Source organism: Schistocerca americana, chromosome 4 (assembly GCF_021461395.2).
Source record: "Schistocerca americana isolate TAMUIC-IGC-003095 chromosome 4, iqSchAmer2.1, whole genome shotgun sequence".
NCBI classification, from domain to species: domain Eukaryota; kingdom Metazoa; phylum Arthropoda; class Insecta; order Orthoptera; family Acrididae; genus Schistocerca; species Schistocerca americana.
The window spans coordinates 474,703,483-474,717,330 of record NC_060122.1 but is presented as its reverse complement, the minus strand read 5'-3'; the positions used below and the strand labels follow the sequence as shown (position 1 = coordinate 474,717,330).

Genomic DNA, 13,848 nt, shown 5'->3' with positions numbered 1-13,848 from the left:
ACAGTGGCATTTATTGGCCAGTTACAAACCATTATTTTCTCTTTTTTTGTATCATTGAGAAGTCATTATTGAAAATGAGTTAATTACTGTCATAGCATTAATAATCATGGGCATTATAAGTAGTCTTATTACAATAAACAGTGGCATTCATTGGCCAGTTACAAAGCATTATTTTTTTTTGTATCATTAAGAAGTCATTACTGAAGTGACATACTATTCAGAGGTGATCAGTATTATTCAGAATTCTCTTAAACTAGTAGCATTATTTGCGACTGGTAATTACTTTGTTTGCTTTTGAGTTACTGCTGCAAATGAAAATGTGTAACGTCATTCGTCATGAGTCAGCTGTAGCAAGGTTATGAAACAACGCAGTACATGTGATCACATTTATAAATGATAGACACAAATGGGTAAAAAAAATGCAAGTACTAGTACAGGTTTAGTAAGTATCATGAAAAGCTTCTCCTGGAAAAAATACAAAATGGATTATTTAGCTGAAAGAAGAAACGAATACTATGCTGAAAAGTAGTGAACTTCGAATTAACAGGTAGTGAAATGTGTATAAAAATGTGTTCCATAGCTGTCCCTTCCAAAACCTTCATTCATCCTACTATGCAATATAATATATACTGTCAAAACGAACTGCAACAAATACTTAAATAACTACATAGCATAAATACACAACTTCAACATCATCCTCATCTGTAAAGAAAAAACTTCATTATCCATCACTTCATTATCTATATCATAACTCCATTATTATCATCACCTGTAAAGAAAAAAACTTCATTATTCATAGTAGCATATTCTTCATCATTATTCATCACCACTCATTACCATCTGCAAAAATTCACCTCATTTTTCATTATACAATTATTCCTTATTTCTATCATATTTCATCACTAAAACTAAGATGTGTAGTTCTGCCTGACAGCCTGCATCAATCGCTTCGTATTCTGAAAGAAAAAATTAGTTAAGACTGCTATTCTGCGATGTGTATAGTATATTCTTGTTAATGCTTGTCAATTCTGATCCATTTACTCTTCCTCATAAGGTTTTTGTATCTTCTTTCGTCTATTCCGTAGGTGAAATTCCCATTTATGTTTAATTTATTTCCTTTACACGCATCATTTCTTTCTGAAAACTAGTTTATAGTAACATAACTGAGCATACAGCATAACATGACAGAAAAAAACTTAATATGTCAGAAACATAGACAGTGTTCAAAAGCAAAATGTACACAGAATATCATAATGCAGCAGCAAAAAAAAAAGTAAAGTAGTCACGATGTTGAGATATCATAAGGCAAAAATGTCAGTCAACTGGTGTTTGCTATGTCTTAGCTATTTCATAATGCATACAAACAAAACAGGAAAACAATCACACATACAAAAAAAAATGGAAATGTGCACGGTCTGATGTGTAACGACAAGTAAAGCGACCTGCTAACCTTATCTTGCTGGGCACTTGCCAAGAAAAAAAATACGATAGTCATCAGTAGGTAATCACATAAATATAATTGCATAAATTGTCATAAAATGTGTATATTCATCTGGAAAAATATGCACGGTCTGATGTGTAACGACAAGAAGAGCGACCTGCTAACCTTACCTTGCCGGGCACTTGCCAAGAAAAAATATGATAATCATCAGTAATAAGTCATGTGAATATAATTGCATAAGTGATCACAAAAATTAGCAAATGGCATTACAGCATGTTAAATCATAAAGTACCTTCATTCAATAAAGGGTTTGATGTTGGAGACGTGGTGGTTTCCTTTGGATTTTCTGGTTCTCAAAGTTTCGACGTGTACAACATTGGGGTGAGGAATGCTGCGAATCCGATATGGACCTGCGTATAGAAGTTCAAATTTACTGCACTTACCTTTTATTCTGTTGGATAAATAGTGTGTACGTACTAATATCTTCTGTCCAACGTGAAAGTCACGGCGTATACAAACCTGTTTTTGTTGTCTTCTCCGGCGCTCTGCGCCACGTTTGATGTTGTTCAGCGCAATGTCAATTATTTCATGGTGTCGTAGTCGACGAGATGTAGGAAAGTTTACTAATTCTGTAATTTTGTTAGGTGGTTCAACATTTTTCAGTATAACAGACGGAGATAGCATAGTGGATTCATTTGGAATGGAATTAATTACATCTTGGAACGAGAATATGTGTGTGTCCCAATAAATATGTCTTTTGTGGCAGTATATTCTACACAGTTTACCAATTTCTTTCATTAATCGTTCACAAGGGTTCGAAGAAGCATGGTACCTGGATATATAGATCGGAGAAATGTTTCTAGCTCGTAACATACGTGTCCATATTGCAGATCGAAATTGTGATCCATTGTCGGAAATTACTTTCATCACCTGCTCTACATGAAATAGAAAATGTTTTACGAATGCTTTCGAAACAGTTTTAGCAGTAGCTTTGCGTAACGGAGTGAAAGTAACAAATTTTGAAGTGAGTTCAACAGCAAACAAGGATGTAGCAAAAACCTCTATTAGTTCTGGGAATCGGACCGAAAATATCTACAGCGACCATATGTCTTAATTTAACAGGTACAATGGGATATAATGGAGGAATATGTGAAGTTGTGTCTGAATTAGTTTTCTGGCAAATTTTACATGACGCTAAAACTCGTCGAATACGTTTCTCCATGTTCGTAAAATAACAGTTCTGCCTCAGTATAAGAAAACATTTTCTAGCTCCGTAATGTGCGTAACTTAAATGAGTATACCAGATTAATTTGTTAACCAGTTAGTCAGGAATTCATAATAACCAATTTTTGCTGTCTGGATGAGAGCGGCGAAACAGAATGTCATTGCGTACAGTGTAATGGTATCTAATCGTAACATTATTCCTGTCTTGCCAAAGCTGTTTAATTTCTTTCCACACGTTGTTTTTACTTTGCTTTTGTGCTATGTCCTGTAATGACGACGAAATGAAGTTTTCAAATGCAACTTGCTGAATATACATAACGCTGAAATTTGCTTTACAGAAGTTGGTTGCGACGTCTTGCTAATTGTTGCCGAGAGAACGAGATAGTGCGTCTGCTAAAACATTTTGTGTGCCGGGAATGTGAACTATTGTAAAATTAAATTCCTGCAGATAAAGTTTCCATCTGCTTAATCCATCGTGTGTAAATTTAGCCGAAAGCAAAAATTGTATCGCTCTGTGGTCTGTATAAACGGTGGTATGTCTTCCATAAAGTAAGTGCCGAAATCTCGTAAAAGCCCAAACAACACATAATGTTTAAAGTTCTGTGACAGAATAATTACGTTCAGCAGGTGATGGAATGCGACTTGCAAATGCTATGTTTTTAATTACTGTAGAACCATCTTCTTCAATTTCCTGAAAAATATGTACTCCTAAAGCGGTGTTAGAACTGTCGGTGGCAATGGAAAAATTTCTGGTAAGATCTGGGTGCGATAAAAGTGGTGCATTTAACAAAGCATGTTTCAAGTTCACAAATTCAGAATGTGCTTGCTTATCCCAGGACCAAATACTGTTTTTTCCTGTCAATTGACATAATCTGGGTGTGTCCAAGGCAGAGTAATGAATAAATTTGCGAAAAAAGTTAATTAAACCCAAAAAGCTGCGTAATTGTTTCTTTGTCGTAGGAACAGTAATGTCACGTAGAGCTTGAAGTTTTTCCGGGTCGGGCGCAATGCCTTCTGCTGAAATTACGCGTCCAAGAAATTTTATAGAAGTTTTACCAAAGTGCGATTTACTGAGATTAACTGTGAGTCCTTGCGCATGAAAAGTTTGCAACAGTCGTTCTAAAATCACTTTGTGTTCAGACCAGTTAGCTTCTGCGATAAGAACGTCGTCTACGTACGTCGTGATTCTGTCTTTAAGTTCTGTCGGAAGTATTGTATTCAAACTGCGAATAAAAGCTGCTGAGGAAATAGTTAAACCGAATGGTAATTTGCAAAATTGATAAGTCGCCAAAACAGAGAAATGCTGTGTACTTTCTGCAATTCGGATGGAGCTGAATTTGCCAAAATCCCGATTTCAGATCTAATGTAGAATAAATAGCAGTACCGTGAAATTTCTGAAATGTCTGTGGTCGATCTGTTTCATTAATAATTATGTCACTGATGTGACGTGAATCAAGTATGAGGCGAAGTGAGCCATCCTTTTTCTCAACAATATGTAGCGGGTTTATGTACGGACTAACTGCTGGTTCAATAATTCCTTGATCAAGCATATCCTGCAATTCTTTCTTAACCTGTTCTCTATGAATATATGGAATGGGGTAATGCTTGGCTTTAAATGTATCATGCTGTTTGACTTGAATTTCATACATAAAACCGGACATAGTACCAGGAATGTTGTCGAAAACTGGAGCTTGCTGTAAAAGAATTTTGTGTAGTTGCGTGCGTTCGTCGTCTGCACTTGCACTGCTTTGCTTAACTTTATCTGAAATCGTCTGTATTACGTCATAGTCGGCTTCGTCTGGAGTATTATAATTGTGTACGTACGTATCTGTGAACAATGTTGAGTTACAGTCTATGCTACGTGATACGGAAATGACCTCTGTGCGATTAATTGTTTGTTCTTCTGCAGATAATGAGTGCTGAAATTCTAAAGCCAATTGTACATTTTCATCCTTTAACATTAAATAGGAATTTTGAAAGTCAATAATGGCGTCCTGTTGTACCAGAAAGTTCGTGCCTAAAATAACGTCTGTTGTCAATAAAGGAACAATCCAAAAATTCGAGTGAAATGTTTGACCTGCAATACAAAATGATAAATGTGTCTGTAATTTAACGTCTACTCCTTTACTCGATACTGCTCCTTTTACTTTCGTTTTGCTTAGTGATAATGTAGGATAGGTATTCTCTTTATTACACTCGTTGAAAGTTTCTTCATTAATAACTGACATAGGTGAGCCGGAATCGATTACTGCTGAAAATTTCGATGAACCAATTTTAATTTCGATGACAGGGTGTGAAATGGTTTTTTGAACAACTGGTCTTTCCTGCAAAAGAGTGTCTCTGATGTCGTCAAAAGTAATTACATTTTCGTGAATAACATTCTGTGTATCTGAAGTATTGCTTACGTTGCTGGAAGATGCAACCTGTACTGTATTTAGTCAAATTCTATCTGACGTGTTATTATTGTCAGGACGATTATGTGGCATTTCAACTATTTGAACTGTTCTATTATTTCTTCCAGACGTATTACGCTCTGGATGATACCTACTGTCGGGTTCATTCATGAGAATATGTTCTTGTGGATAATTTTGCTGTTGGTAAGACCGACTGTTGTTAGATGTACGCTGAAAATTGTCCTCATTATTTTTACGTCTGTCGTAATAGTCATTCCTATACGGTGCATTGCGATAGGAATTGAAATACTGTGTTTTCTGTACGAAGTTATTTCTTTGCTGCCGTGCGTTACTATTTGTTGGAGCTGAGACTATACGTGCACGCGGCGAAACATTAAAGATGGGTTGACCTTGTAGACTGCATTGTTGGTTAGGTATGCTAACCGACTGGTTTTGTTGCTGTTGTTGGGAAAAACGTCTATTGTTAGCTAAATGTGGTTCCTGTTGCTGATAATTTTTACACGTACTGATGATTACAATTTTATCTGTTATTAAAATTACGGCGGTAATTGTGGAGTGCCTAATGAAAAATTGTCACTTTCGGTAAAATTTGTCATATCCGGTTTTCTTTATACATTTCTTAATACTAGGTAGAGCAATAGTTAAAGAGCTGTTTTGATAGATATAAAGGATAGTAGAAGAGAAGGCAGCAGTGCAGAAAACTAAAGATGAAACAGCACTACTACAGTTCGGGGCCCTATGCACGCTACGGCACATATTCATTAAAGCGTAATGAATCCCCTGAGGTCAATTACGCGCTACAAATAAACTTCAGCTATTGTGTTACAGGCAATGGCGGTAAAAATTCAGAAATAAATTGCTGTATCCATGCTAATTCAAGTTTTTGCATTACACGAAATGTTGGTAAAAATTCAAGAGCAAATTGTCGTATCCAGTTCAAAGCTAGTTTCTGCGTTACAGGTAATAGCGGTGAAAGTACAAAAATAAATCGACGTATCCAGTTCAAATCGTGTATCTGTGCTCTGTCATTATTAAATTCCTTAGATTTTTTTACACATACAAATTGCTCGTAATCTACGTTCTCGTCACTGAATTTAAGAACACGTTCAGGTTTGTGTGAGAATCTGTTTGTCTGTGTCACTTCGGATTTCAAGTTGCGTATCTTTTCAGATTTTAAGTCGCGTAGTTTTTCGGATTTTAAGTCGCGTAGTCTCTGTAAATTGCTTAAGTTACACTGGCTGTGTGATTCTGACAAATGTTCAGAATGTGCAGCATGCTGTGACGCGTTAGCAACTGAAATATTCTTCATTTCTGTTACTTTAACACGTTCGTCAATTTGGCTGATCTGTTGTTCAAATTTCTTATCGTTTTCCGTATCCAGCGTGTCTGACAGTTCTGGTGACTTTTTAAATTAAACTCGTCGTGTAACTGTACTGCGTTTTTAGAACATTGTTCAGTAACTGCATTAATTTCATCTTTAAGTGATTCTGTTGTGCCTACACGTGTACTACTTAATTCTTGTACAACAAATGTAATTTCTTCATTACTGTTCCTAGCATGAGCCTTACTTTCTTCACATGATTGTTCTTTCGTGTCGTGACGTTGCACGGTAACAGCTGTAATCTGCTCACTAATTTGTTTGTTCTGTTCATTATGGTTGTCGTGTTTTTCGTTCGGCTGTTTAAGGCTTTCAGAGAATTGTTTGTTCCGTTCTCTAAATTGTTTGTTCTCTTCAACAAGTTGTTTGTGAAGGTCGTCTTGTTTTTTTTTAATTTCATTAAGTTGTTGTTTGAAATCTTCCCTAAGTAGTAGTAAAAATGCGTAACATCACCTACTCTATTCTCTGTGCTGTTTGATGGCGTACCTGCAATTGTCACGTTTTCTGTAACCACTTGGTTATTCAGTGATTCACAAAAAGGTTTGCTTATCGGATGTGTACTTTTAGACACTACCTCGGAATTAAATAAATCCGACGCATTCTGATTACACTGTTCGTTTTCATTAAAAAAATTTGTCTGTTCGTCACGCGAATTTTGCAAACAGGTTGCGTTAAGTTGGGCAGCGCTCATTGCAACAGAACGCCCCGCGTCATCGATTGTCGTCAAATCAACAGAGGACATAACCGAGTTCGTTTGTTCATCATTAAGACCAAAATCATCATTAGTGGTTGGAACGCACTGATTGTCAGTGAACGCAGGATTGTCATCATTACACTGCGTGTCACAAGTATTATCGGTGAAGTTGTTTAAGTCGGTAATTTCATTCATAATACCTCGCGATGCACTATTAATAGTCTTTCGCGGCATTTTTACACAAATCACAATTATTCACAAATGAAACAAAGACAAAGCAAAATTCAACAAACACAAGTACAACAAAGAACAACGAATTGCCGATGATCTGAGCAAAGAAAGTCACAAAATTAGTAAAAGCGTTGCGCCAAATCCTAATTATATTTAAGTAAATAAGAGCAGATATCTGACTACTTTTCAGAAGATTCTCGAAGAAATACGATCCTGGACCGGATGTCGCCAAGTGTAACCTCCCCACAAATATGCATGACAATATTTAAATGTAAATAATCATCGTGCTAAGTATAACCTCCCCACAAAAATGTAAGAAAATTATTAAATATAAATGGAGCCAAATTCCCCTTAAGAATTTCTAAAGACAATACTAATGAAAACGTGTGCCAAATGTTGACTTCCAACAAAATTAACGCTAAAATGAACCTGATAAATTTTATAAGGGCAGCTGCGCTGTCCATCGGCTCTGTGCGATTATAAAATGTGAACAAAAAAAACCAAAATTCTCACATCAGTAAACTCCCTCAATATCTGCTCTTGTTTTGCGGCACAGCTCCGTGCAATGCTGGCGTATATTTAATTCTGATTCTTGGAGGAAATGCATAGGAAAAATTCTTTAAAAGGGAATGATTGCCTTTCTTTAGAAGATTTACTTTATAAAAAAAATTATTATTGGGGCAATTCTTCAACAAATTAATTACAATTACAATACATTACTAGCTGAGCGCAATGCTGCTTCATTACGTTATTTAACAATATACCTCGTCCTGAATCGTGACCAGAGACCCATGTCGACCCCCGTCGACTGCGACCGAGTACATCTCGCAACTGCTAACTCGCAACTGAACTACATGCTCTCGCGACTCGCTACGTACCACACCTGCGTCCAACTCGGAACTGCACACTCGCGCGGTTAAGCGCAGACTAGCAATGATAAATAACTCTCTGGTCAGAGATTCTGTCATGCCTCGCCATCGCTGTCAATGAATACACTGAATACATACGCGTTTCACGACATAAAAGCAGGGAAATATGTAAACATTTATAAGCTAAAGCGTATATAAATATGACCTTAAAAATAATGTATGTAAATAAAATATGACTTTATACGAACGTAACACTTTGTATGTATGGCATCCACAGTCAAAATATTCCAACCGAGCGAGGTGGCGCTGGTTAGACACTGGACTCGCATTCGGGAGGACGACGGTTCAATCCCGCGTCCGGTCATCCTGATTTAGGTTTTCCGTGATTTCCCTAAATCACTCCAGGCAAATGCCGGGATGGTTCCTCTGAAAGGGCACGGCCGACTTCCTTCCCTAATCCGATGAGACCGATGACCACGCTGTCTGGTCTCCTTCCCCAAACCAACCAATCAACCAAAATATTCCATATTGAATAAGGACTTTACATAAGTTTACTTAAAAATATTCTTGGTTATTTATGTACACTGAGGTGACAAAAGTTGTGGGATACCTCCTAATACCATATCGGATCTCCTTTTGGCCGGTATAGTGCAACAAATCGACGTGGCCTGGACTCAAATGGTTCAAATGACTCTGAACACTATGCGACTTAACTTCTGAGGTCATCAGTCGCCTAGAACTTAGAACTAATTAAACCTAACTAACCTAAGGACATCACACACATCCATGCCCGAGGCAGGATTCGAACCTGCGACCGTAGCGGTCGCTCGGTTCTAGACTGTAGCGCCTAGAGCCGCACGGCCACTCCGGCCGGCGCCTGAACTCAACAAGTCGTTCGAAGTCACCTGCAGAAATACTGAGCCATGCTGTGTATACAGCCGTCCATAATGCGAAAGTTTGCCGGTGCAGGATTCTGTGCTCGAAATGACTTATCGATTATGTTCCATAAATGTTTGGTGGGATTCACGTCGAGAGATCTGGTACGTCAAACGATTCGCGCCAATTCTTCTTCACAACAATACCTGGATTGGTGCATGAATTGTTGCAAAATTCACCCTAAATTCAGGAAAAGATCCGAGCTCCACTTATCAACGGCCTTTGACTGTGTCAGTCATAATATTCTATTAGGGTAATTAAGTTTTTGTGAAATACATAATTCTTAAAATGTCTGGTTTCGTTCCTATTTAAGAAACCAGTTACAGAAAGAGGCCGAGCGGTTCTAGACGCTTCAGTCCGGAACCGCGCGACTGCTACGGTGGCAGGTTCGAATCCCGCTTCGGGCATGGATGTGTGTGATGTCCTTAGGTCAGTTAGGTTTAAGTAGTTCTAAGTTCTAGGGGACTGATGACTTCAGGTGTTGAGTCCCATAGTGCTCAGAGCCATTTGAACCAGTTACAGAAACATAAACTAGGATGTTTGAGTGATACAAACAGGAAAGCCATATCTTCTTCATGAGGAAAAATCAGACTGGACGTTTCGCAGTGTTCGATGATGGGCCCATTCTACCATTTTATTTGAATCAGGAGGCAAAATTAGTCCGTTTGCAAATGTTAGAAACATTATTGTCAACTAAAAGACAGTGTTACGCTGCCGAGGAGGCACCACAAATTCTTGTCTGAGTAACACAGTCGAGACAACATTTTTTTTTTTTTTCATCCAGTACATGCCATCTACAGATCTCGTTACCTAAAAACTCGTCGCAGCAATAGTTGCGTCTATTCAGCTCAATATATGTTACAGTGTGTTTCAGATATCCTATTACATTTTATAGGTTGTAGGTGGCACTTAGCAGATAAAGTTCCGATAAGAAATCCATGTCTGTGATTGCACTGTTTCGCTATAAAATAAATATGAAGATCCCATGGCGCTCAGTCTCTCTTCACGGTACGGTACATAATAGTAGTGCTATGCTTCTCTACAGCTGAATATGCCTGCACATATGGACCGGATCAAACCATTTGAAGAATATCGACATAAGACTAAGTGAAACATGTGGAATCACAACAGGATGTATGAAACCCACGCCCCTACCCAAAGCTTTGCAGAGTTGCTGGTCTTGCTCCCGAAGAACATATCGCGAATTTACAGAGAGGCTCAGAGAACCATCGATGATCGACATCCCCTCTTTGGCACGGAGTGCGAGCTTGGACGACCGAGAACCGGAAAAGTTTCTTAAACACGGCACTGGAGAACGATCATCCGAATATCCACCAGCACAGGTAGTGCATGGCGGCTTCACAACAAAGTGGAAAATGTGGAGGACCCTGAGCCGCATAAGAACAGGGGTGGCGCCAGTGAAAACAAACATGATCAGGCAGGGTCATGGTAATGCAGCTGATTATACATGCGATTGTGGAGCTGTACAAGACATAGAATATTTTCTGTTCTGCCCCTACAAATGCAACCTACATTATTGGTGGCCCAATACTGGGCTGAAAGACTATGATTGGCTTCCGCACACGGAACAGTAAAGCAAAGTAATGGTACAGCACCACAACGCAAGTACTGAGAACGTCGCCTCAGTCCATCAGATACTATTTTCGTACGGCACCAGTAACGGCTGTGAGAAAATGGTACGTTCGCTACTAAGAGGGCTGTGGACCTCGCCTACACGCACATCCGGGTTTGTGGACCGTGTATATGAGAACATACGTGGCAGATACAGCTTGTGCAGCGTACAGCATGGTCACCAGTAGCAGCAGCTTCCGCAGAGCGCTCAGTGTCAGGGCGCATTGTCCGTGCTGTGTGCGTGCCATGAAGCGATTTTCAAACTTATTTTACATACAAATGGTACATTCCCGGACATGGGTTCCTCGTTATTACTTTAGTTGGTATGTTCATTTTACAACACTTTGAAGCCTGTAACAGGACTTGTGGAACTCCCTGAGTACTGAGTTGACATCGCACAGCAGTTTTTGCGACGGGTTCTTAGGTATCCAGATCTAAAGATGGACTACACTGCTGAATTCAGTCCAGGGCTGGCTCCAGGGATTTTGCTACCCCATGCGAAAATTCTGAAGCTCCGTCCCTAACTCCTCCTCAATGAGTTTTCAGACATAGTCAAACTTTTTCAATGAAACTGTATGATTCTAGAGACCTTTCTCAGGTCTCGAACATGTATGATATGCGGACCAAAGTGACAAATGAAAATTTGTACCAAGGCCAGGATTCGAACCCAGGTCTTCAGCTCAGTATGCAGATGCGGTAACCACTAAACTACCCTGGCACAGTGACTTTGCAGAGCTCTATATCAGGTGGACTGAGGCATGAATGCAAAATTGGATTGCAGAGGTAGGTGTGTGAAGATGAGCCATGCAGTTGTGCAGAGCCACTGTACTGGAGTGAAACAGTGATTAGCACATCTGCTAATGTGAGACCTGGGCTCTAATTCCGACCTTGGTACAGAGTTTCATTCGCCACTACACTCTTCTTCAGAATGTCATTCATCCATGAAGCCTTACATTCACGTATCACTCTTACTCATACGTCTCTCTGATGTGCCCCCATGCTAGAGTCTGGTATCGGGCACCAGTCAATGAAGCAGAAGTGATACGTGTATAGTGTAATACATTTTGAGTTTTAACTCTGAAATTAATAGGGCATATAACTAAAATCTGTTCATCTTTTCTCGTTTACTGAGGAGAGGGGAGCATGCAGTACGGAGGGAGGAGCACCAAGATCACCGCGGGGAGAGTAACAAGCGGAGAGTAGAGGCGAGTAAGTTCTCATGGTTTCCACTTCGCACAGATTACTTGCTGTGGTGTAAATGACGCACAGGAGAGGCAGTTTGCATGGAAGTGCGTTTATTTACAAAGACGTTCATCCTCAAGGAAAGTTTTCCATCACCCCGGTTCCCAGAACTCCTGAAAATAGACGCTGACTGTGAATATTTTATCGCAGACACAGTCCCTTTGGCTGTTTAGAGATGTCACTAAACCCGCCCAAAGATGTGAACAACTATGCATGAGCACTGCCTATTAGACGGAGGAGGTCCTACAGCTGATCAGTTCCAGTCATTCCACCACGAAGCGGCTACACAGCTAGCGCGGTTACCCCCCCTCCCTCCCCCCTTGTCCTATAGCTGGGCCCTGATCCAGTCATCAATAATTAGCCTATTGTCGTCTATATTGTATTACTCAGAGGAGCATTATTTCCATTTCGATCAATGAAGCATCTACTGGGGAAATGACGTTTTTATTAATGTTTTGCACAATACACCAGCTTGAAATTAAGAAAAAAAAATACACAACTCATCCAATTTTGTCCTATCAAAAATACCCGATCTACTATGAATGTACTTTATCAACAAAAAGTAATGAACAATGTCCTAAATTCTTGTGTGAAACTTTCAATTGAAAAAAATTACATAGTAGACATGCTAAGCCGTTAAAGTTCAGCTACTTTTCTATCTTACTTCACATAACTGCTATCTTTAGGGGACATAGAAATAAAAGTTAACACATTTTTCATATTTTTCAGTTATTGGTGTCCTACTGGCAACTCATTTAAGCAAACAACATTCGGTGCACAGAAGAAAGCAATTAGAGGTGTATGTCGAGTTCACACACATGCACCTTGCAGGCTTCTATTTAAACAAGTAGGAATATTAGCCACAACCTCGTAATTCATTTATTCACTCATAAAATTTGTTGTCAACAGTTCACTGTAGTTTGAAAAGGATAGGGGTACTCGCAAACGATACTAGAAGGAGAAAGGATCTACACTTACCACTAGTAAACATAACTTGGCAATATGCAGCTACGAAACTTTTTTATAATCTGCAAACTGAAATAAAATGTTTGACAGACACGTTAAGTACTTTCAAATGAAGAGTGGAAACGTCAAACATTCTAAGCGCCAAGTCTCATATTTGCCAGGAGAATCAGAAAACAGTGTCTCTTTTTGTACAAACTTATTTGTATCAAAAAATTAAAAGATATTCTGGTACCAGAGAATTATACTGCTCATGTCATCATTGAAAAAAAAAATAGAAATTAGAATGTAAATAACTGATTAAGAACGTTCCAGTTGTCTTACTGGGAAACGTTGTTCTAAGTACCAATAAGAATGTTTTTGTTTCAAGTGCCATTAATACAGAGGCATTACGTTTTATTTATGATAATACAGGTACAGAAATACAGCAGTAATGTTTTATCAGATAGAACTGTACTCAACAAAAACCATATCTAATATCTATTAAACTTTTTACAAAAAAGTAACAAAATTAAATTCAAGGATAGAATCTTTCAGTATTGTCTCTTGTTTGCAACATCTCAGACTTTACAAAGTATACTGTATAACTGTGTGTGCTGTTAAGCAAGAAATGGCAACCTCAACAAGTCTTTCTGTTTTACAACTGATAAACATGGTTCTCCTTCCAGATGAAGTACAGCATGGCATACATTGGTTATAGTGTTCCATCTTTTGTATACGTTGACATTTTTTTCATTGTTTTGTGTAAGAGTGTAATTTTGCTATTTGTGAAGGATGAGTATGAGATACTTTGGTTAAACTGCATCTGCAGATGTTATTTGTTT

General features: G+C 38.6%; 1 protein-coding gene across 1 annotated transcript in view; it reads left to right on the top strand.

The window, feature by feature from the left end:
• LOC124613215 (constitutive coactivator of peroxisome proliferator-activated receptor gamma-like) overlaps positions 1 to 12,836 on the top strand; it is a 76,612-nt gene extending 63,776 nt beyond the window's left edge. The window contains exon 3 of the mRNA XM_047141889.1: positions 12,791 to 12,836. Coding sequence (XP_046997845.1) covers positions 12,791 to 12,820 — 30 coding nt within the window. The 3' untranslated portion in view covers positions 12,821 to 12,836. The remainder of the gene's footprint in view (positions 1 to 12,790) is intronic.
• Positions 12,837 to 13,848: the final 1,012 nt, after the last annotated feature.